General features: G+C 48.5%; 7 protein-coding genes across 8 annotated transcripts; 1 reads left to right on the forward strand and 6 right to left on the reverse strand.

Annotated features, from left to right (window-relative positions):
* Positions 1–69: 69 nt before the first annotated feature.
* On the reverse strand, positions 70–2919 carry LOC110862121. The gene is made up of 4 exons (XM_022111277.2): positions 2412–2919; positions 1137–2335; positions 707–1060; positions 70–632 (listed from the first exon to the last, which is right to left on the reverse strand). The coding sequence occupies exons 1-4, from the start codon at positions 2500–2502 to the stop codon at positions 201–203; spliced, it is 2076 nt and encodes a 691-aa protein (XP_021966969.1). The 5' UTR covers positions 2503–2919; the 3' UTR covers positions 70–200.
* A 1441-nt stretch (positions 2920–4360) lies between these two features.
* On the reverse strand, positions 4361–8539 carry LOC110862095 (fibroblast growth factor receptor 3). 2 transcript variants are annotated; one of them, XM_022111249.2, is made up of 14 exons: positions 8227–8539; positions 7669–8154; positions 7423–7609; positions 7199–7354; positions 6959–7123; positions 6730–6869; positions 6488–6662; positions 6020–6418; positions 5730–5951; positions 5548–5659; positions 5371–5479; positions 5182–5304; positions 4898–5109; positions 4361–4823 (listed from the first exon to the last, which is right to left on the reverse strand). In XM_022111249.2, exons 1-14 carry the CDS (start codon positions 8497–8499, stop codon positions 4547–4549), a joined length of 3036 nt encoding a protein of 1011 aa, XP_021966941.1. In that variant the 5' UTR covers positions 8500–8539; the 3' UTR covers positions 4361–4546. The 2 variants fall into 2 exon arrangements, with proteins under 2 accessions (XP_021966941.1, XP_035701155.1); XM_035845262.1 differs by having other exon boundaries at positions 8222–8333.
* Positions 8540–8667: 128 nt separating this feature from the next.
* LOC110862106 lies at positions 8668–10579 on the reverse strand. The gene is made up of 2 exons (XM_022111260.2): positions 10337–10579; positions 8668–10267 (listed from the first exon to the last, which is right to left on the reverse strand). The coding sequence occupies exons 1-2, from the start codon at positions 10434–10436 to the stop codon at positions 8862–8864; spliced, it is 1506 nt and encodes a 501-aa protein (XP_021966952.1). The 5' UTR covers positions 10437–10579; the 3' UTR covers positions 8668–8861.
* A 219-nt stretch (positions 10580–10798) lies between these two features.
* LOC110862096 lies at positions 10799–15430 on the forward strand. The gene is made up of 4 exons (XM_022111250.2): positions 10799–12984; positions 13601–13886; positions 13971–14803; positions 14892–15430. The coding sequence occupies exons 1-4, from the start codon at positions 12357–12359 to the stop codon at positions 15197–15199; spliced, it is 2055 nt and encodes a 684-aa protein (XP_021966942.1). The 5' UTR covers positions 10799–12356; the 3' UTR covers positions 15200–15430.
* On the reverse strand, positions 15429–20298 carry LOC110862097 (phenolphthiocerol synthesis polyketide synthase type I Pks15/1). The gene is made up of 3 exons (XM_035845245.1): positions 17640–20298; positions 16524–17555; positions 15429–16455 (listed from the first exon to the last, which is right to left on the reverse strand). The coding sequence occupies exons 1-3, from the start codon at positions 20296–20298 to the stop codon at positions 15773–15775; spliced, it is 4374 nt and encodes a 1457-aa protein (XP_035701138.1). The 3' UTR covers positions 15429–15772.
* Positions 20299–20719: 421 nt separating this feature from the next.
* Positions 20720–22686, reverse strand: LOC118433377 (reducing polyketide synthase swnK-like). The gene is made up of 2 exons (XM_035845279.1): positions 20922–22686; positions 20720–20851 (listed from the first exon to the last, which is right to left on the reverse strand). Exons 1-2 carry the CDS (start codon positions 22606–22608, stop codon positions 20721–20723), a joined length of 1818 nt encoding a protein of 605 aa, XP_035701172.1. The 5' UTR covers positions 22609–22686; the 3' UTR covers position 20720.
* LOC118432938 (phthiocerol/phenolphthiocerol synthesis polyketide synthase type I PpsD-like) lies at positions 22655–23898 on the reverse strand. Its single transcript, XM_035845246.1, has 7 exons — positions 23787–23898; positions 23605–23722; positions 23428–23527; positions 23269–23334; positions 23093–23200; positions 22805–23024; positions 22655–22746 (listed from the first exon to the last, which is right to left on the reverse strand). The coding sequence occupies exons 2-7, from the start codon at positions 23625–23627 to the stop codon at positions 22655–22657; spliced, it is 609 nt and encodes a 202-aa protein (XP_035701139.1). The 5' UTR covers positions 23628–23722; positions 23787–23898.
* Between the last annotated feature and the right edge of the window lie 249 nt (positions 23899–24147).

The raw sequence follows: 24147 nt of genomic DNA on the forward strand, positions 1-24147 counted from the left end.
TTCCACTCGACCAGGAACTTACGAAAAAACCCACAAACCGGAAATGAATATGCTCCCAACGAAACTAACTCCATTCGCACTTAACTTTTTTTTATTCCTCCTTTTAATAAAATTAGTACTGACTAAATATGTAAATATAGATAATACATAAGCAAACCGCAACCACGAAACAAGTTGACCACGCCTGAGTGTCATCACTATCAGCATCGCGGTGGGAAACAACCTGGCGCATCTTGGTTGGAATTGACTGGTCCAAATGCACAATTGTTGGACGTGGTTCCTCTAAATTTGGGAGGGTCGATGGGTTGCTGGCAGCCGTCGGGGGGGATGATGAAGTACTGATGTTGCTCGAACCCAGCGTAGGCCATTTCCTCCACCGGCTCAAACGCCGCTGCCGACGCTTCCCTTAAAGTCCTGACGTATGCGCGTACTCTGGCGTTGAGCGCGTTCTGCACCTCGCCCACCGAGCTCCCCATGTTGGCCAGATTTAGAGGGATTTCCGCCCCACCACCTCCACCCGCCCCGCCAACACCACCATCACCCGCCCCCTTCCAACCGTCCGTCACGAGGTCCAAGTCTCCAAAGCTATACCGGTTCGCCTGTGGACCAAAGTTGAATGCCGAGTCCAACATCTAAACAAGATTAGAAGGGAGCTAAATTAAATTCAGAACGGGGGAGGGACGATTTTCAGGAGAATTGCTTTTACCCCAGCCTCAGAAGTGTTGGGTTCTGGGACGGAGAAACGTTGCACCATAAGAACAACGGTGGGTGCGGCCAGGTCAGAACCTCCTCCATTCCCATTGCCACCATTTCCTCCATTGTCGCCTGAGGCACCATTCACTCCGTTGTCGCCCCCATCAGCCCAGCCCCATCCCACCTGCTGCTGTCTCTTTTTCTCCTTTTCCGCGTCCAGTTGAGCCTGCCTCCTCTGAATCTTGTCCAGCTCATTGAACAGTTGAAGCAGAACGTCCACCTGTGACACCAACGGGTGTGCTGGCCCTTCCCGAAAAGCAGCCGCTCGATTTTGGAGGCCCGCACGGAAAAACCCGTTGTTGTTCAGCTGTATAGAAAATAACGTAGAAAACAAAGGCTTATTAGACCATTGGAGCTGTGCGAGAGAGGGAATGCAGTCGTACCGATCCGTTGATGGGGGCGGATACGTATGGCGACGCTATCACAGAGGAGGTCATTCTCAACCCATTGCCATTCGCTCTCTGATTTCGAGGTCGACTTGCTCCTCCGGACTGAGTTCCACCGCCAGCAGTGCCCGTCACGGGTTCCGACGGGCGGTGGTTCACTTCTCGCTCAAGGTTCGTGGTCCCATCAGGATTGATCCGAATTGTGTAAGCCTCGCTGAAGAGGGTCGAGTAATTCGGAGGGAGCGACGTCCTCACACCCACCGTGAAGGCGACTGGCAGGGTTGGGACGAGCGTTGGGGGCAAGTCCTCCCGGGAGGCCGTTCGGTTATACCCGTCCACGAAGGTCGAACCCGGAGGAATCTCGTCCAAGGAGTTGAGTTCGAAGGGAGGGGCATCAGGGTCACACTTTGGACCCCAACCCCACCCGTCACTCCCTTTGAAGGGACTCTCCGTTGGTGGAGACCAACCCCAACCTTGTGAGGAGGGTTCCGGGTCAGTCCATCCTGACGAACCAGACAGGACGAGGGTGGAGGAGGGAGGCGACCCACTCCACCCACTCGACGACCACTCGTCGTGATCGTGGTGAATCGAAGTCGTGGTAGGAGTGTAGCTGCTGGAATACGTTTTTGAAGGCGGTGGGCGACCGTAGCTGCTGCTGTAGAAACTCTTGAGTGGTCCATGATGATGCTTCGAATGTATAGGCGTTGGTGGGTGGGTGTACAGTTTGGGACCATAAATCGTGGTTTTGAAGGGTGGTGGTGGTGGTCCAAACTTTCTGGGTCGTGGGTTTGCCCAACCACTGCTGCTAACGATGCTGCCAGGCGGGGGTCCAGACACCCACTCCGACCCAGACGATGCTGCGGACAGCGAGGACGGGTAATAACCTGCACCGCTCCCACTCGTCGTATAAATATCGTCGTGGTCACGTGACGAGGAACTTTTGCTGCCTGGCCAAGAGGACGACGAGGAGTAGAATTTCGAGGACCCTGCAGTGATCCCGTCGACCACGGAGCTGCGATGACGCTGGGGGCTGAGGGCGTAGCTGGGGTGCAGCTGGGACGAAGATGCATGCAAATCATGGACCTGAGGCGCAAATCGGCCTAGATTTAGGTCTCTCAATCTCCAATTCAACATGCTTTGTACCCCTCGGTTTAAATGTTGATACAAGCGATGAATATTTGGCGATACGTCAATATCTGGATAAATAGACACAATAAATCATTTAATTCGGCTAATTATATAGCAAATTTAAGTATGTGCAAATTAAAATACCCAAGTTTTGTCCATTACACTGCAAAATTACACCTACACTTAAAAATACTATAACTGACCGCAGGCGGTGTACACTTCTAGTCGTCCCCATAATTAATTATTTTTTGTAAAATTCTCGATAATACTGTCAATTTCGGATTCCTTCCAGAGGCTACTAAAACATTCAAATAAGTATATTTTGTCACATTGTCGCGCACATGTACACAAGATAAACAAGGGAAATAATTTATCTGAAAAAGTAACAGGACTCGCAAGATAAATTTCGTGGATATATTGTTGTTCACTGGTGGTCACCCAAACATGACCAAAACTGCGAAAGGTTAAAGTATAAGGACTTTATGATTGTGAATGTGAAATTGAAAGAAAGAGCAGCAAATTTTAGGAGCTAGGAAGGAAAACGATTGATCCATTCATTCGAATGCATGATATCCCTGCCCCACGGGATGTAGACGCGAATGCACCATTGCGCGTTTCTTGAGGGGACGCTGATTGCTCGTTACTTGCAGCTCATCGAGCAACTATTGAAAATTATGCCAAAAGTCTTCCGTCGCATAATCAGCAAACAACCGGCTTTTGCAAGTGCTCAGCTTTTTCTTTTTTCCTTTTAAAGTGCATCTTACTTGTTATTCAAAGTTGACATGTTACGATTTTGGTTTGGCGTGTCAAAAACTTGTTCTTTGTCATGTCATAATTCACAGGCGTCACTTCATTTCACTTTCATGAAAACTATTTCTCTATTATCTAAGATCGCCAATTTAATTATATTCGAGGCTAGATTATGAGTGTCACTTGTGCGTAATTAAATCGGTGACATCAAAATTACTGCAATTCGATTATGTAACGAGATTCTAGAAAGAATTTTTGAAAAGTGTCCAACAACTTATTAATTATGAGTGATATTTGCATCGTACGGGCTAAAATGCTTGATAAATTGTGCCTATTTTTCGCATAATAATCGGCAATTGCGCCTAAGGAGCAGGCAAACTCGTTGGGAAGAGTCGTCGAGATGAGATAATGTTGCAGTCAACGGAAGCTGTTGCAAATATAGGCGACCACACCACACATGCCTCCTCCTTACGTAATTTATTCCCATTTACGTATGTACATACTTGAGTAATAGTTTGAGACAGTTAATTAGACCAAATTCTAAGAAATACGAATTATTGTTAGCAAGTTTATCGCAAAAAACAATATGGGGCAAATATGTCAATAATTACCTAATAATACATCTCTCTCTCTCCCAATTAAGCATCGTGTGTCATGGGAGTAGTGGCACCCGAAATTAGATTATGCAGGACATGATATCTTAGATTTTGACAGATGATTTATTCAGCAAGATTCCCCATAATTATCGCGACTTTAGCAATTTCTCAGAAACTTTTTCGTTTATCGATTCGTAATCTTGTTGATAATTTTCCAAATTTCTTCTTCGTAATCGCAAAAATCAATAACCTTTGCAAAAACGTGCATCGACTACCAAGATCCAGCACGTACCAGAAGGATGCATAATGTGTATGCATGTCCTAGGCCACTGTCAATGTCGTCGGCGTCTAAATAGCGATGCGTATATCGAGCAATCAGGATTTTATTTAACGAGAGCAGGTTCAGGTAGCAATAATTAATTTAAAAAATACGATCAAAATTGTGGTTCGTCAACAACAACGACGACGACGACTGCTCTCCCTTTTTTCTCATTCAATAAAAAAACATGCAGCGTTTTTTCACGTTTGTATTTTTCGTGCATCGCATGGTTCCGTAATCAATGTGCCGTTTATAAATATTTGGTATTTCTAAACTTCAAAATCGAAAGTGGATTGACAACCAACGGAGAGCTAACCGTTAAAAGGCGTTGTTGTAAATAGTTGGAGGAAGTGTGTGATGAAATGATGCCAATATTAAGTGCGTTCAAGTGGAAGAAAAAATGAGAGAAGGACGCAGACAAGATCACATCAGCAGTTAACCGATTTAATGTCTTTCCATTAGTTTAATGAACCAATAAAAATAATGCAGCTTTTCTCTGCGTGCTAAATTATGGATACAAATAGAAATTCTAAATTAACAAGGATTCTGGTTTTTAATCAATCAATCATCAATAGCAATGTCACTTCATATTCTTGAATTAGCATAATACAAGTTTACACGTTGAGGTACAAATTAGGTATTTGGATGGGTCGGTTGGAGTACCAATTTTGCTGCAGCTGTTGACCTCGCCCCCTCGTCCTCGGATGGGGGACTGGGCTTCTCTGGAATTCTCTGGACGTGGGCGTGTTCAGTCGCTCCCTCGTCACGGGGACTGGAGCCCCACTCGGATTCGTGAAGACGTCGAGCAGCTCGGAGAAGGCCGTTTTCAGCTGGACGAAAGTTACTCGGGCCTCGGCATCCGCGTTCCAGCAGTGCTTCATTATGTTGTAGCTGCGGAAATGAGAAATATTTATGGGGATTTCTGGCTTGGGAAGAAAATGATGGGAAAATATGCAAATGGATACACGTATTCTGTGGCGAGGGGAGGTTTGCTGAGTCTGAAGCCACTCTCCAGTTGGGCGATGAACTCGGGACCGAAGCTCAGGCCGGCGTAGGGGACTTCTCCGAGGGTGAAGATTTCAAAGAGGGTGACCCCGAAGGCCCAGACGTCACTCGCACTGGAGAAAGAGAGCGCTTTCAGAGCTTCGATCGACATCCATTTCCACGGAAGCGGGACCTACGCAGACGTAGAAGAAGCGTGATGCAACTTATCGTTATCTCCTCATACTTTCGCTTATCCTGTCTTTACGCGACTCTTTTTTGTGTAATTTTTCGAATCGAGGAGGAGACGAGAAAGTCCAAAGTCCGAAATTTTTGCAGTTTTGTCCAATGCCAGGAGAACGTTTCGAGTTGCGAGATCTCCGTGAAGAACCTGACCAAGAATTATTATTGTAGGAACCGTGCATTTACTTATCGCCAGATTAGTGTGTTTTACCACCTTCTTTCCAGCCAAGAACTCCATTCCGTTGGCAATTTGGTAGGACCACGTGTACAAGTCCAGCTCGGTCAGTGCTACTGAATTGTTCAAGTTGGCGTAAGTCCTCCGTCTGAAAAATGTCGCAGCAAAAGAGATTCATTTGAATAACTACGTAGGAAACATTATTCAATGAATTACGAAGATTCTGCTTCGAGAGATCCATCCAAGGTTTGAAACACGTTTCGCTTCTCTTTAAAATAGTCCTGAAGACTTCCGTTGGCACAAAACTCGACACCAATCATGACATCGCCTGCAATAAGGTGGCGGGAATTTGTGACCATTTTAATGTAGATGCCCATTATTGCCCATATTTTACGCACGTTGTTCAATGTTGTGTGTGCATGCAGCCACGAGATTTACGATGTTAGGATGTTTCCCGATGAACGCCATGATTTTGAGCTCGGTCAGGAAACTTTTAAAGTCGTCGATTTCCACGGAGGACTTGAGAACTTTGACGGCCACGACCTGTCGCGCATGGCCCTCAGTTTCCACGGACCCCTTCCTCACCACTCCGAATGCACCCTGACCCAGGAGCGTGTCCTCTGTTTAAGAAGAGGGGGCAAGTTGAGAATTTTGTCTAGTTTGTGTACTAAATAGGCAAATACTCAACCAATTTTCCATTTGGCGACATCAACTTCGAAGCTGTCGTCGTAGGGGAGTTCGAGAATGGAGGCGTGGTGGGTGTGCTCTTTTGAGTCGTAAATGTGACACTCGGATTTTATCTTTTCCTTTCCTAAACCTAGTTTTTTAAAGATGTTTGTCCCACCACCACCACCGCCGGATCCTTTTCGACCACTTTTGAAAGTGGTCGAAAAGGCAGCCTCCTTCTCTTTCTGGGCATGTTTGACTCCCTCCTTAAATTCTCGAATGGCTTCTGCCGTCTTCGTCCGGTACTCTTTCCGCTGGAGAAGGATTTTGCGATAAATTAGGAGCGCCGTGACGATGCCGATAACGACTACGGCACCCAGCCCGGAAGATAACCCAGCCTTCGTAGCGACTGATAAGCCCTCTGGAATCCAATTTGTACATTGAGAGATGACTTTGTATCAAACGAAAGATGACATGCTTTCATACGAACCGATTGGGATTTGAAGGTTGTACGCTTTTGAACTATTTCCAAACACGTTGTCCACATTGCAGCGATACGTTCCAAGCAGAACTGTGGTAATCCTGGGCATAGAAATCGTGGAGGTTACACGCGTCTCGTCCTCGTCGTCCTCGGAAGTAATAATTTCCAGCAATGACGAGATATTCTGAAATTAATGAATTCAATTATGCCAATGCATTTACGGGCCACATATTTACTCGTATGTAAAATACTTGTCGGCTGGGTAGCCCCCACTCCAAACTTGGTCTCGGTTTCCCCACGGCGGAGCAAGCCAGGGTCACGTTCTCCTGGCCATTCTGCACAGAGACGAGTTCCTCACCTGCATCTCCCTCAACTCGTGGAACGGCTGGGTCTGTTTCATTTCAATAGAAACGTCTACTTTTAATGATTACCTTCAAAATGTTTACAACTACTTGCAACATAGTTCGCATAATTATGTACATTCGACAAACACGTGGACGCTCTTCTCCACCCGCTGCGACCAGTTCCAGAGGGGAGCGGAACAGGTTAAAGTGTGGGTTTCGTTCCCTTCAAAGAATGTGACCCGTCTGCTCACGACGCGATGTCCATTTGGGGTCCAGGTCTCGGTCTCAGTGTGATTTGACACTGCAAAAATGTCAGCGTGATCACGTGGAAAATGGGGGAATTTTGAGAAGCACTGATGATTATGTACGCACTTACAACGATTCGTGAAGTCAGTTTGATGGTAAATGAGGGTTCCATACGCAAAGTAAATCGTGGACACTGAACAATTAGCGACAAACTCGTGGCCCACGTAAAGAACGGAAGGAAGCTGGAAATCCATCAACTCCAGAAGAGGCAAATCCCACTCAAAATCTGAAATGTTGTGCATAAAAACCATGTAAAATGAGAAATACGTGATAACCGTATTTTCATTTTGGTACAAAATTGCCGTGGTCTCGTGACACTGAAAAGTCCTTTGAACGCCAGTTTGACCTCCGAATTTGACCTGGCGTAGAATGCAGCACTGTTCAGAAAGGTGTCCTCATCCCCGTACGTTGACGTGGGCCTTACTTCCCTGCAACCGGAACAGGGATCACTCGAGGTTAGGAGTTTGACGCAATTTCGCTCCTAAAATTACAAGAGTACACAAGAATTCATTTAGAGCGAAGACGACATTAAATTCACACCTCGTCCACCGTTCTGAACACGTTTCTGTAGTAAATCCCCTGGTCCGTCGTGGTCGGAGATGACTCCAGCATCGTTTTCTGCACAAAAACTCCCTCCGCACTTGCTGTCCAGACGTAGTACAAGCGATGCTGACCCTTCTCGTCATGTTTGACTTGGACGTTCAGCACGAGCTGACACGGCGTCTCAATTTCGACCTGTGGTGAAGATGCATTACTACGCGACCGCACCAATTTTTGTGCCAGACTCGAAAATGTGTCCGTCGTGGGGATGGAAGTGGGCTGAATCGTGGCGGAGAATTGGCCTGGCGTGATTTCCAAAAACGATCGACCCCCACAAGCATTTTCGCACATGAGGAGAGCTGGATGCCTCAGACTTCCAGGTTTGTAGAGAAACACGCTGTAGGCGGAAAACACTGGTGACGAACCACTCGTCGTGCTCTGCTGCTGCTGGTAAAAGCTTCGTGTGAATTGGAATGTATCCCTCGACTAAATATATGTAGATATGCAAATTTAGTTGCTAAGTCAGGTAAGTCTACGTGATGAGCAATTTTACTGTACGGGGTGAATGTCCATGATCCAGTCGACCGGGATGGAGTCGCGACAGTCGAAATAGCTCCGCGACACGCTCGCATCCTCCACGTTCTCAATGGCGGAGAGCGAAGGGACGCGTGCATTGAATCCAGCAGAACTCGTCTCAACTTCAATTTCAGGAGACTTGTTGTCGTAACTCGTGCAGTCAAAATCCGCTCTGGACCCAAATGTAGACCCAAAAACGTGCAAGAGTTTGATGGATAAGGTGCAAATAAAAATGCACACTTTTCCAAGCTCCATGGTGGAATGGATGGTGAGAATGCGAATATTCTGGATTTGTCCTCCATACTAAAGTGTAATTTATACGCAATAATTTTTGTGTTGTGCACCGTACAACTTCCGCTGTCGATTTCCTCCTTGAACGTGAACAAAATGAAAATGAAGGAAAGATACGTATGCTCGTGGACATTGCGGTTACAGAAATCAGCATTTGGTTGACAAACTTTATTTGCTACACACATCATAATATTTTGTACATGAATTGCTTCGGCATTTTTAGTGTAGCAAGATTTATTGCTGTATACTAATATACTTACAAGTTAAAGCATACATAAGGGGCATATTGAGAAATTATTAAATATCACATCACAATTATTATACAATTAGTTAACTAGTTTACCATGTAATTTCTGTTTGATATTGTTGACTGCTCTGTAAAAGTATGAACTGCTGCTTGAACTGCTGCTGCTGCCCGGTTTGACGGCGGTCACTCCGCCACGATGGTCCGCGTAGGCTCCCTCCACTTCGGACAGATGGGGACCGAACTGAGGGAGAGCGTGAGGAGGTGGAACGATGTCTCCGTACGAGTCGCCCAACACCAACGCTGGGGGTGGTCCCACCAGTGGCAGAAGAGGCTCCGGGGCTCCGTAGTGAAGTACTGGAGGTGGGATTTCCACATAAGTGTCCACGACCGGAAGTAGATACAGCTTTTTCTCGTTGAGGGGTGGACTGAGTGTTCGCAGCGCAATGGTGGACGAGTACAACCAGAGGGTTTCTCTGGCCAGGGCTTCCTCCCCTTCGAGCGGGTCGTCCACAAAGAGCTGGCTTTTGGGAAGTCTGGGTCTGCTCAGGCCTTCGCTCAGCCGTCGGATGCGATGCAGCCGCTCCTTCCCGTCCAGACACGAGTCGGCATGAATCCCCTCGACCAACTTGAGGAAGGACATGAGGTCGCGCTTCTCCTCGGGCACGAGTCCCTTCGTGTCGTCCTTGTATCCGCTGAAAATGGTCTCAATGTCCCCCGGAGACCTGAGGATGAAGGGCACAAAGGTGAGCACGTCCGGGTTCGAGGGTGAGGGGAAGATGAGCGACCCATTCGTCAGAGACTGCTCTCGAGGCTCAGTTTCCGAAATCTTGACGCGACTTTCGATCGCGACTAGGGCGAAGGATGGTTCTGGCTTTTTCTTCTTTTCCTCCCACCCCCAGCCCTGAGTGGGGGGTGGACCGTACCCACTCGAACCCTTGTTCAGAGCGGCTAGAAGGTTGACCAGAGTGCTGGCAGCCCCACCATCGCCACCGCCACCACTACGGCGGCTACCACTCCCCCTTTCTGAAGTGGACGACGCCTGCTTCTTCATATTTTGTGTGATGGCGATGAGTTTGCCCACGTCCATGAGGATGTCCTGGGAGGAGCGCCCGTTCTCGAATATTTTGTTAAATCCCGTATAATCCCGAACGTTGCGACGGTAGACGTAATTTTGGGAGGAGATAGCTCCGAAATCGGTGGCTTTTCGGAGGGGCTTCTTGGGACCCCATCCAGCACCATATTCGGAGCCAAGGCCGAGGTCATTGTTGATGTTGGCCCGCGTGACGTCCTCCTCCGACAATGAGGGGAACTGGAGGGAAACAATGGTTCTGTCTCCGTAGGGGACGAAGTAGGACTCGTTCGCTGGGGGGAACACGTCCACGTTCAGACGATGAAGGCGTTCGACTTCGGCTTGAAGGGCTGCTCCGTAGGTCAAAGGTTGCGCAACCTTTATCGAGCTGCCCGAACTCGCAAATGGGTCTTGATCTAAATTTTCATTGCAATTGAGGATTAATTAAATTAACAGTGTATATAAGAGGTGTATTGTGTATTTACCACGTGGGGGAGGTCCGTATGGCTGGCGGTGACCGCATCGGACCAGAGCAACAACGTCCCACAGCAAAATGAGAACCACTGCCTTGGAAATTTCTCCCATAATCACGTAACAAGAAGTGGATCGTGTAAGCGCCTATAGAATGAATATGCTCCTCAACAATAAAGCATGACTCGCATGGCGTCAAATCTGCAGAAGACTGAGCATCAATTGTTGTTAAATTAATTTGTGAGATGACCATTTTCATGAAAGAAAGTGAGATTGGTGGTCGTTCTCAGAATTCGCATGCACACCATTGTGATGCCAAAACGTAATATTGCACTTTATAATGGGAGACACTACTGGTATGATCAGACAAAAAACAAAGCAACAAGTTTTTGGCAACGGTAAGAGCCATACAATGAGCACTCACACTCGAGTGATGCAGTAATGGTACATATGTTGTTGCACTGTTGCATATTGATTGATTTGCATAATGGTAATAACATCCTACAACGCGCACCTGGTTCCGCAACTCATGTGTCCAAAAGCTCAGACCATTAATTTGCAAAGGTCGGAAAACACTTTGACTTCAAAATGTGCCACATAAATATGTACGCACAGAATATTTTTTGCACGTGCGTCAAAATATGTATGATTTCTTCAACTAGTGTGCTGGTCAAAATGAGCATAAACGCATAAAAATAGGAAATGCAGCTTATTTTGTATCTTTCCAATCTTTGTATCATGTTGAATTGTTGACCTCCTCGGTTAAATAACTTGAATGCAGTTGGGACTAGTTGGGAGGAAGCGATAAAGTGATCGTGAAAGAGTTTCACTTGTGAATTGATCATCATCCACCAACCACTTTTTAGCTGTTGTTGGATTGTTCTTGACTTTGGGGGCAGGTGAGATTGGCACAAGTATAACAATGAGATTATTGCATTGGATTACTTGTTTTGTAGGCAGTGACACAAGTCAGATTACTGAAACGATCAGATGGCTTTTCTGACCGGTTGTCTCTCATGATTTTCATTTCTGTGTGCAACAAGGTTACAAATTCGAATGCATTAAATTGGAAATTGTAACAGTGAGCATAATTGGATTGGAAATTGTAACTGATTGTCGATTTATTTAAGTAATGGTCTCGCACACGGGGCTTGGTCAAATTAAGCTAATTTGACTAACTAGCCGATAAAATTTGGACCAACAATTTAGTTGAGATTCGCAATGCAAAAATGCCAAAAACACTGATTTCTCAGGGGTTCAATGATTTGTGAAAAGTTCGGCATGAAACAGGTTGGATTGAACATTTTATGCATGCAAGCAACATTAAATAGCCGTGAACTCTTTTTACCATTTATATAAGTTTCCATCCCTTTACTTGTAAACGTTTGCAATTTCTTTGGTATTGGGAAATTGCGGCTGATTTTTTAAGTTGAAATTGGTTCATTATATTTTGACAATGGAAGGACAACAAAGGGAATGAGAGCAGAGGAGGCCGGCTGGAAAAAGAGTTGATTATTACACAAGCGAGATTGTGGCTGTCACAAATTTGGTGTCCCTCTCGCTCTCCGCGCTGATTGATGATGAATGTTTCCCCTCGTGTACGGGTCGGCACTTGTGCTTTCCTTCCACAAAGTGGGTGAGAGGCGGCTTCCTTTGATCTCAACTTTCGGCAAAACTCCATAGCCGCCGCTGTTTATTTTAACTCTTAATCCCTTAACTACCTCACTACCACATGCACCCCTCCCACCCAGCCATCCGTCGTCCTCCCAGTGCAGTGCTACGACCACGGGTCACAACATAACCTGTCCCAGCAGTGGCAACAGTGCTCCAGCCAGCACCACAACACCTCGTCATCTGTCCAAAACCTGTCTCAAGTTCCCTGAGCACCAGTCCTTGTCTCAACTCACACAGCCGCAGTGCCTTATATGTAAATAGAGTGACCTATTTTTGGACAATGCGTGACACTTGACTAGCAATTTAGAGGAGCAAGGACATCATAAAAAGAACATCAATTCTTATTGATTCGAAAAAGTCATGAGTTTCGCGTCACTCGCGTTCGTGGCGTTTTTGCTGTTGTGGAGTGAAAGTGGTTGCGCTCCTCAGTCCGAACCGAACGAGAACTCGAGCACTGCTCATGTCGGGAGCAGTGTGAAGGTGGGGAAGGGGGGAAATAGTGCGCGACACTCCTCAACCCGAACCAGTGGCACGTCCAACAAGGTCAACGACGCCAACGTCATCACCCCACAACTGACCATGAAATGGGTGTCAGCCGCCCTGAAGCATTTTGACTTTCACTCCTGCACCTCCACCAACATCGGGTCCGACGACGAATGTTTCAAGCTGGGCCAGCTGGGTCGTGACCAGGTTGCCGTCTACTTGGGCCATGCGCGGAGAGGGGGGAGCAAACTCCTCGGAGGAGGACATCCTGGCAGCAGTCAGAATGGGACCACGAAAGTGGGGCCCGCCTCACCTCCCACAAATTTGGAGAAGGTTTTCGCCATTCTGCCCGACTCGAACAGTGCCAAGGCGAGTGGAGGACATGACGCCGTGTTGGTGCTGGACCCGTATCCCAACGCCACGTTTGGTCACTTGGTGGCAATGTTCTACCTCGATTTCGTCACGGCGAACGAATGTCGGGATGACTTTCAGACATTCACTTCAGGTGATTATTAATTATCCATACGTGCACGACGAGACATTTTCCATCCTCTTTTTTTATCGCGTCGCCAATGTCTCCAAAATAAAATTAGCAGTACATGAAATATGATGGCTCTCCCCATGATGTTGAATAATATTGACCCAACGACTATACTATACACACGTTTGACTCTGATAATTTGACTTTATGCGAAATGTGGAATAATGAGTCGGTGTGGACTGGACTGGTTTTGGAGACTTTACGAAGAATACAAATTCTTTGTAAAGGAAGCCGACAAAGGTGGAAGCTCAACACACCGCGGTGACAGTCGGTCTTTATAAAGACTTTTGCCACGAGCCAGCCCTTTGAGTTTGCCGACACAAAGGAGCCGACTCATCATCTCGTCACCCACACCAATACCACTCACTCACCTGCTTCTAATGGGGACTTAAGTACCCGTCCACAGTTGGCTTGTACGTATAGGGAATATATCCCGTGGGAAAAAGCCTGTAAAATGCAGAACCCTCTATTTTTTCCACTATTTAGAATTTTATTTGTACCGACAAATTGTGGAAGAATTTTTAATGTTTCTTTTAAATGTTTTATCTTGTTACTCATAAGTTTTTGTTTGGAATTTCAGACGGAACCTGCCTCACGGTGGGTCGAAAGGCACGATGTCCCAACTCCTTGGAACGCTTCACTCCCCGTCTCCAACCCAAAAGGTGTCATGTCGACTTTTTGCCCACGGTTTACACTGCCGAAAGGGTGGCCATGTCGCCCCTGACGCAAGGAAAAGCTGACCTTTCCCGCTACCCCGACCTCTTGGAGTGTGTCCCTCTCTCCGGATTTGCACCCTGTCCCAAACTCAGATCCGTCGAGGACACGACCAAAGTTCTCTGTGACACCACACTTGCCAACTCTAAACGGTACTAATGCATTAGTTATTATTAGTAATACATACACGAGCAGGTCGCAGGTTGGATTTACTAATTTTCTCACTTTGTGCGCAGTTGTGACACTTCGCACGCCACGGTGGGCTCGACTTGCAAACTATTCCAATCCTGTGACAGGGCCATTCTTATCGGAGGTGGGTGGAACAGGGCCCACTCTCCCGTCCAGTCGCTCACAAACATTGCCCACATTTCTGACTCGCTCATTAAAAATTCTGGATTCTCTCCTGACAACATTAAAACGTTTTATGGGAACGGTAAAATCTCGGGCTCCATTCCCAAAATAACATCCACTTCCACACTTCTTCATCAGCCTCTCCCCCTCAAACGTGGCGACTACTTCTCCTCCGCCATGAAAACGGCGCTCCGTGGTCACATCCGGACCACGTGTGACAATCGCCACTGTGCAGACACCTTGTTCATCTATCTCAACAATCCGACCACCTTCGAGGGTGACTTTCTCCTCTGGGACGTGGACCGGAATGGCATCGCTGATGAGCTGGAGACTTACACCGTGAAAGAGTTTCTCTCGGACTTGGCTGGATGTGAGGCGAAACGCGTCGTTGTGATGGTGGAGCAGTCCAACTCGGACATTCTCATGGCGTCCTTGAAGAGCAGTTCGGATCATGCAAATGTCATCCTGTTCACGGCTGCGTTGCCAAATGAGGTCGTCACGTTGGGAGAGTTTACGGGGAGATGGGTCAACAGCTCGTACAACCCGACGGCATGTTTGCGGCACGTATATCAGATAACCGCGTCCTACATGATAGGATCAAATCCCGTGTTTTACGACACGAGTCGTAACGGACTCAGTTCAAAGTTGAGTTTGGTGGGGGCGCCGTGTGATCTCAACCCTCCTGTCAGTAGTGGCGAGCTTAAAGCGCTCTATCAAGGTGAGCATTGCGCAGTTATGCGTGTACTCCTTGAATCTATAAAATACCAGAAAATGACAATGGTGAATACGAAAGTTTTGTCGTGCAGGTTGCCAAAACGTGCCCACTTCGATCTGGTTCTCCTTTGATTTTGACGAAATCGGGGAGGAGATGGACCTGGATGGTGGGCGTGTTGGAGGGATGGACGCAGAATCGCCTGCCAGAAGAGATCTGCTGGGCAATGAGGAAGAGCACCCCGTTGACAATTCATCCGACCAGAGCGACCATCCCAAACGAAGCCTTGATAGCGAAAGGTCTCATCACCGTCATCATCATCGCCACTCTTCGTCGTCATCCGCAACGAAGAGGCGGCGTGTGAGATCAAAATCAAAAACACGGAATTTAGACCCTTCGTAGCACGACACGGTGATCATTAAATAATTAATTAACGAATTAAGTATCGTACATAAAAGGAAGCAATTATATTGTACAGACTGAAGAAGTTGGTGATATTTTTAGTAGAAACAAAAGGTTTAACATCGTTCATGTAATCATATTTTTATGTAATTCAAGAACATAATTGCCTGTAAATGTCTGTTGTATGTACATTTTGTAATAATACAATTCAATGAGTATGTATCTGTAAAACTTGTTCTGGGGACACAACTAATGAAATTATTCGTTCATCAACCATAGAGGTATGCAATTAAATAGCGAAATTTAGTAATAGTGGCATACTTTATCCTGCAAAATGTATTGACCGTGTGACCGTCATGTCCCAAGAGAATCAGACCTTAATTCGGGAGAAATATGGTGTACAGTTTTATCACCATGTCTTCTCCCTATTTTTCACGACATTCATTATTTTCTCAACAACTAATTGCAAACATTCATACTCACATCACATTTACATATGTAGCACATTAGCAATTACGAAAAAATATATTATTACAAGGAGTAAATTACACGAACACGAAGTATAATTAGGTTTCACGATTCGACAGTAGCCTGAGCAGCGTCCTCCCTGGAAATCAACTCGGTGAGGACGGGTATGAGCAATGCCACAGTGTTGTGATCCGTGATGGTTCCCAGCGACAAATTGATCCTTGGGCCGAGCAGAGTTTGCAAAATGTTTCTCAGCTCCACCAGCATCAACGAGTCCAGACCCAGGTCCTGGAATTCTTTGTGGACATCAATCTCCTCCCCCTCGTCCAATTTGAGGATGCAATGAAGAACGGAGATGACCAATTTCTCGACGACTCGACTTCTCTCTCCCGGCGAGCCCCTCGTCTTGTCCAACGCCTCCCAGAACGAGGCTGAAGTGACGTCGGAGCTAACCTCCCCACCACCGACGCCCTTCTTCCTATTTGACCTCGTGTTGTGAACTTTGACCTCCTCCAAGTATTTCTCCGCCCATGCGAAGAGGAGCTTCCACACGGCCACGTCACCGTTGACAATTGCTGTCTGCAAACGATGTGACTTCATGACCAATTCCAGCGTTGCGAGAGCCTGACCTGGTGTGAATGGCGATAGGCCCGCAATCTCCAACTCTGCCGCGATCCCGACCTGACCCCACTGACCCCAATTTATCGACGTTGCGCTCAGCCCTAGCGAATGTCTGTGATGGACCAAACTGTCCAGAAAAGTGTTCCCCGACGCGTGATTACTCTGACCTGGAATTCGGGATTTGCTTCTATTAACAAGCAAATATGAACCAAAGCACGAGTGACTGATTGATTACCCATGGCTCCCAAGATGCCCACGATGGAGGAATAGACCACAAAATGCTCCAGATTGTAGGACAAGGTTAGCTCGTGCAGAAGCCATCCGCCCGACACTTTCCCATTGAACGTTTCCTCAAACTTTGACCACGTCTGGTCCACCACGAGGCCATCGGACAGGCAGCCAGCGGCGTGCATGATGCCGCGGAGTGGTGGGAGTGAGAGGGCCGGGTCCCTCAGTTGCTGGAGCAGACGTTGACATTCTACCCTCTTGCCGACATCCGCCAAAATGACGACGACCTCTTTCCCCGCCGTTCTCAACCTATCGATGGTTTCCCTCGCTTTGACTCCCGGCTCACGTCTTCCGCACAAAACGACGTACTTGGCTCCCAAATCAGTCATCCATTTCGCCAGCTCTAGTCCGATCCCGCCCAAGCCTCCCGTGATCAGGTAGCTCGCACGGTCACTGAACAAGTTGTTCTGAACTGTTCTCACCGCAGTGCCTCCGCGCTCCGAGGTCACTTCCACCGTGTCGGGCATGACACACACCACCTTCCCCACGTGCTTCGCTCTCTGTAAATACGTCAGCGCGTCTCGCACGTGGGCAGCGTCGAACCGCGTGTGTGGAATGGGTTCCAATTTCCCCTCCGCCAAGAAATTGTGCAGATTGAGAAACAAGTCGTTCCAGAGTTCTACGCTGGACTCACTCAGCTCGACAGTTGTGTATTTGACATCCGGTCGGAGCAGGAAAACCTCGTCGGGTTGCCAAATATTCAGCCTGCTCATTTCCACAAATCTCGCATTTCGAGAGCAAGCAGCGAGGGAGGCTTCCTTGAAACCTGGGCTGGTCAACGAGTTGAGAACCATGTCGACGCCACGACCCGCCGTCACCTGCTCGATTTGTTTCCCATAACTCGACGTTCTCGAGTCGAAGATGTGCTCCACTCTCATCGTGTTGGATAAAAAGGCTCGTTTCCGCTTACTTCCGGCCGTGGCGATGATCTGGGCTCCAATCCCGCGTGCAATTTGTATCGCACAAATGCCCACCGCTCCTGCAGCAAGAAAATTATTACGAATCTCATGTCACTCTTTGACCAATTATTTCATTGTAAGGCGTCGCCTTGGTGTGTACGCACCTGAAGCAGTGTGGATGAGAACAGTCTCCCCCTTCCTCAACCCTGCCACCCTGACGAGAGAGTAGAAGGCTGTGGCAAACGCCGTCGCCAAAGTCGCCCCATCCGCAAAGGTCCAATCCTTCGGGAGGGCGACGATGGACTCCTCTCTCGTGGAAACATGACTTGGCAGAGCTTGGCCTTCCCAATTGCACCCCAACACGGCATCTCCAACCTGGAACTTCGTCACTGCCGGCCCAGCTCTGACCACAACTCCCGAGTAATCCGCCCCCACGGAGCTACTAGTCTCAAACTGGGCATCAGGTTGAAGCACGCTGAGCACATCCTTAAAGTTCAGTCCCGCCGCCTTCACGCGCACCTCCACGAAGTTCTCAGTCAAAGAAAGTTGCTCTTTCGGAACTGGACCGAACTTGAGGTCTCCGATCGCTTTGGTTTTTGGGAGTACGAGGGCGAATCTGTCCGTGTTACTCGGAAAAGACAAAGGGTTCGGCGTCAGGGTGACCGACGTCAATCGTGCCACATATCTCACGATACGATCTCGACTTCGATACGCGACTTGAAACTCCTTGTCCTCCGTCCACAGCTCGTTGAACAGTGCGTCCACCATTTCCGATGTTACGTCCACGTCCACATCGACACACTTACAGCGCAGGTTTGGGTGTTCACTTCGCAGCGTTTTGCTCATCCCCCAAAGCGTCCCGGCATGAGGGAGTTTGGCATCGTCGTCGTCCCCGACAGAAATGGCGCCCGTCGTAACCACCACCAGTTTCGGCAATGGCGTCGTATGCAATTCCAGCACGACTTGTTCCAAATGGAGAAAGCCTTGAGTGAAGTCCGTCTGACTTACTTTCTCTGGATCGAGTCCCCACAAGTAAATTATTCCTTCCAGACCCCCACCACCTCCGAGACCATCGTGGGCCAAAAGTGCTCTCCTCACATCCTCCTTCTCTCTGGGATTCAAAGTAAGGATCCCATTCCCAAGGTCGGAGTAGTTTTGGCCTGGCCTGGCTACGAGTACGGATCGATCGCATTGTTTCAGCTTTCGTGTAACGTTGTCTCCCAAGGAGTTCTCTCCAGAAAAAATTAACCACGTCGGGTTTGTTTGGGTTTCGCAGAATGTGGGGGACAGAGCTGGCGTGGTTCGCCAGTTTTCCTCAAACAAGGCTGGAAGGTTGAGCTTCTGCTTCTCCAGAGATTTCGTGATGCTGAGCAAATCTGCACGAATGAACTGAACTCGACTCATGACTCCCAACTTTGTCCCATTGTCGTCAAATAGCACTGCAACCTTTCCACCTTCGCCCGTGGTCTCCTTGAACACGTGAATATGATTCTGGCTTCCGGTCCCCTTGGCCAACCAGACGAACTTCCCGATGGAGACTGGAATGAGGAGGCGAGTGTCACTCGTGCTCGTCGTGTCCAACATGAGGGCCTGGACCATAGCATCCAATGCGACTGGGTGCGTCAAGAACCCTTCGTCCTTTGCATCCGGAACTTTGACCTCTACGAGAAATTCCCCATCCTCAGAACTCTGATATCGTTGCAGGCTCTTAAAAACTGGCCCAAAATTAAGTCCCATGAGTCCCAACATGTCATAAAATTTGTCTGTGCTCTGGACCGTACTCGTCGACATGCGCCTCTGAATCGTCACGAGGTTCTCGCCACCAAAACCTCCACCCAAATTAGGATTTAAATTATCGAGGACAACAGAGCTGAATTTGGCAGTGGCATGAATTACCCACTTTCTCGCTCCCATGTCCTCCCCATGTTGACTGTAAATCTCCACATTTGACCATCCCACGCCTCCCTCTCCCGGGTCGGAAGATGCATCCGACGAGAGGACGGGGGAGATGATGGTTTGAACTTGGCAGCCGTGACCACCGTCCTTGACCTCCATCGGGGCTGAGATTCCCATCTGCTCCACCACGATGGGGGCAACAGGGGCATAGAAATCCTCAAAGGACGCCAACGTGGATGCCTGCCCAGCAGAGAGACACATTTCGAGCCAGCAGGCCGCCGGGAAAATGACATGGCTGCCCAGAACGTGGTCGCCCAAGTATTGGCTGTGCTCCAGGTGGATGACATTGTGGTAGATCTTGGTGGGCGTTGGAGTGGGGAAGAGGGAGCCCAGGTGCGGGTGAAGGGTTTTCTCGGCCGGACCTCCTCCTGCCCTCAGCCTCGGGGGCTCGAACCAATGTCTCCTCCTCTGAAAGGGGTAATATGGAAGCCTGATCTTCCTCCCCGGATAAAACTTGTGGAATTCCTTCCAATCAATGTCTACTCCAGCCACGTAGAGTGCGCCCAACGTCGTGAGTGCCGTCGTCCATTCCTCCTCCTTCTTCCGCATGGATGGGAAACAACTCACTGCCTCCGCTGCGTCCTGGCCATCCGTATTCGCCTTGAGTAGGGCGCTGAGGACGGGCTGGGACCCAATTTCTAGGAAATGGCGACACCCCGTGCCGTACGCCGCCTGAGACGCCTCCACAAATCTCACGCTGTCACGCGTGTTATCCAGCCAATACTTTGTGCCGATCTGCTCGTCACTGTCCAGAGCCCTTCCGTACACTCCGGAAATGTAGGCGCACTTTGGCGTGTGACCATTCTCACCAGAAGTCCCGTAAATGGTGTCCAACGCGTGTCTCAATTTGGGAAGAGACACGTCCATGTCCCTAAACATTTTAATAACTTAATAGTAGAATTCTCGGAAGAAGTTGGTATAAAGCAATTTATTATTACAAGCTTTCTTACATAATTTACATAAATTATTCATTTGTTTACGATTTTCAACTTTTTCAACCCTAATTTTGATTTGGCGAAAGTACTCTGTTCCAAATACAAAATACTTTGTCGGGAATCAGAGTGATCGGGGTTAAGGCAAGTGGTTACATAAATATACATTTCCAGCAAAAAATGTACATAATTCCGCCCACTTTTTACCCACCAACATAATTCCACTCTTGACAAAATTAAAAATGTAATGTCAATTTTTCAAATTCTCCAAATCCCTATTTTTACTCCGGCACTAGACTGAGACCGGAAGCTGCAGTAATATCAAACATCCTCCAAACAACCCCCACGCGCAAAAACCTAGAATTGACTTTTGTACCTCGAATGGAACCCGTGTGCAGCGTCAACCATGTGCGTCTTGATGTCCCTCCTTCTGCAATAGGATGCCAAGGCTCGAACACTGGTTTCCCTCCCTGACACTACAGTCTGGTCTGGGGCCAGAATAAAATTAACAAATATTATATCCAACAACCAGCAAGGGTCAAGTTCAGTGAAGCTCACCTCGTGAGTTAATTGTGGCCACATCGATCCAGAAATCTGGCCCCGCCTCCTCCCCAACTCTCTCAATCATGTCCACCACTTGACCTTGGCCTGCTTTCACTGCCAACATCCTCCCTTCAGCAGCCAGTCCGAAGGCCTTGGCTCGCCCCACCACAAACCTGGCTGCTTGGTCCACACTCCACGCCCCTGCAGCCAAAGCCGAGCAAACCTCTCCCAGACTGTGACCCAGGACGAGGTCTGGTCGGACACCCCAAGACTCCCACATCTTCAAGAGGGCATACTCCACTGTGAAAATGGCTGGTTGGCTGTTGGTGGTGTGCGAAAGTTGCGGATTTGGGTCTGAGCCCCACATGAATTTGCGAACGTCCAAACCGCACTCTGACTTGAAGATGGCGTTGCATGTGTCAAAATGGTGACGGAAAACGGGGTTGGTCTCGTACAAGCCTTGTCCCATTCCGTGATAGTGTGACCCATGTCCAGTGAAAAGAAATCCCACTTTCGGCCCACTCCCTCCCGTCACCGTTGGACTTTGCAAGTAGGATTTCTTCTCGAGCTTCTTCACAATGTCCTCCACACTTTCGCCCACAACGGCGACCCTGTGACCCAAATGCGCCCGACCCGTATTCGCCGTGAAACAAACGTTGCTCAGTTCCACCGTCGGATTTTGTTTGAAAAAGTGAATATAATTCTGAACCATGTCATCCAATGCATCCGCAGACTTTGCAGACAGCGTCAAGATCTCCCTGGATCTCTTCAAGGGAAGGACAAATTTGGGGGCAGTGTGTGGACTTGGTGCCTCCTCAACGATGAGATGCGTATCCGTCCCTGTAATTCCGTGCGAACTGACGCCAGCAGTCCTCCTTCTCGTCTCGGGAGCAGCGTATTTCTTCCAAGGCCGCCCCTCAACTGGGATTTCAGCCGGAATTTTGTCCAGATTAATCCGTGGGTTCAGCTTTTGGAGGTTGATGTGCGGTGGGATCTCCTCCTTCTCAAGAGCCAACACCGTCTTCATCAAACCAGTCAAACCCGAACAACTCTCACTGTGTCCCGTCACAGTTTTCACGGACCCCACGACCAGCGGCTGCTTCCTCCCTCGCGAGTAAGCCCTCGCAATGGCTTCCATTTCCGTAGGATCGCCAACCTCCGTCCCCGTCCCGTGCGCCTCCACGTACTCCACGTCTCCAGGCTCCACACCCGCATCCTCCAGAGCCAAGTTAATGGCAAGGGCTTCGCACTCGACGGTGGGGGTGCCCATGCTCTTGGAGGGACCCTCTTGTGCCTCCCCATAGCCGCGAATCAGGCTGTAAATCCTGTCTCCGTCCCGAACAGCGTCAGACACTCGTTTCAGCACCACGACGGCGATCCCTTCCGCGCGTGCGTAGCCATCAGCACTCTCGTCAAAGGTTTTGCAGCGGCCGTCCAGGGCGAGGACGGGTTTCATGCTCTCGAAGGAGAATGGGTGGAGGAGGAGGTTCATGCCGCACACGAGGGACAGGTTCGTCTCCTGATTTCGCAAGCTTTTGCAAGCCAGCCCCAGGGACACCATTGAGGATGAGCAGCCCGACTCACTCGCAATATTCGGCCCCGTCACCCCCAACATGAAGGCCAGACGACCTGACGTGGCGCCGAACGCGTTGCCCATGTACGAGCGATAAAACTCTTTGTGACGATACCCTGTCACCGTCATCAACTCGTGGTAGTCATTCTGCGAAGGAACGGAAATGAAATTTTATTCATGGAACGTAGAAGAATAAGTGGATGGATACCTTCCAAGTTCCGGTGAAAATCCCCGTGTGCGTGCCTTTCAGAGAGTCAGGATCAATTCCTGCAAAACAAGAGTTAATTAGGAGGGTAAGATCCAGAGAAGTCATGTGATCACCCACCTCCGTCTTCCAACGCCTCCCACGTGACTTCGAGGGCTAAGCGCTGCTGTGGGTCGAGGTAGCTCAATTCCAATGGACTCATCCCGAAGAAGTTCCCATCAAACTCGTCCACAGCGCACTTCAAGAATCCAGCAGGGATGGATCGCTCATCCGGCGTGCTTGCCACCCCATCTCGCCCCGTCCATCGATCGGACGGAATTGGACGCATTTGATCCTCCCCCTTCCCAAGTATAATTTAGAAATTGCACATTTATTGTCAATGGAAAAGCTCAATTTGCAGAAAGAAACCTTTCGTAGAATCTCCCAGAATTCTTCCAAGTCGTTTGCCCCTGGAAAGCGACACGCCATTCCGACGATGGCGATGGGCTCGGTGTGGGCTCCTCGGGACGCTGTAATCTGCGCAGTTTCATTCATGGAAGACATTCATAAGTACTGGAAGGAAACATGTTCAAAATTCTCCTCACATTTCCATTGGGGCAGAATCTCGCCTGTACAACGGTGCACAGTTCTTCCCAGTACTCCAAAACTTGCTGCGAAATGTAAAGATGCATCATGCTTCCAACCAGTGTTGCTACTGCGAATTATTTGTGTTTTTTCTCTCTCCATTATTTGTATTTTTTTACCTGCTCGAATTGTGCACGAGGCAGAGACTCTCCGTTTTGAACCAACCCCACCGGGTACTTATCTCCAAACTGGACAATCTTGGGCAGTTCTAAGACGCTTCTGCGGTAAAAATATGTACAAATCAAGTTGTGTCGCATATGGTACCGTTCGTTCATTGAGGGAAATATTGAGCTCACGGTTTGAGACCCCCTTCAACCATGCCAAACGGATAGCCGTACTCGTTTCCCAACTCTACAAATCCATCCTGTGTCGATAGCCAGCGTTCAATACAAGATTCGCCTGAATTCGCAGGTTCTACATTTGCACATGCCATTTTTATTAGATTTGCCAATACCGTTATTTGCAATTTTGTTCAAACCTTGGTTTAGCAATAGTTCTTCCAATGCCTCAAAGTTGTCCAGACCGGGTTCCACCAAGAGAACGGAGCTGTCATACCCATGACGTTCTCCTCGGCCCTCGGTGACGGTCAGTGAGCCCACTCCGCCCGCCTCAAACAGCTCGTCACAGTTTTGAATTACCTGAAGATGCAGACTTACAATTAGTGCGAAACCACTCTTCACTTTTACTTGTGCACAGCAGTCTCACCAGTAGTTTCGGGTCCAGGAAGACGCATTTCCGGTATGGGAGGGGCAGAGAGAGAGTCAAGTGCTTGGCCGCCGCCTTCACTTCCTCCCTCGACGATCTCCCCCTCCTCGTCACTTTCACGACGACGTCAAAAA

This window comes from Folsomia candida, unplaced genomic scaffold (genome assembly GCF_002217175.1).
Source record: "Folsomia candida strain VU population unplaced genomic scaffold, ASM221717v1 Fcan01_Sc049, whole genome shotgun sequence".
Classification (NCBI taxonomy): domain Eukaryota; kingdom Metazoa; phylum Arthropoda; class Collembola; order Entomobryomorpha; family Isotomidae; genus Folsomia; species Folsomia candida.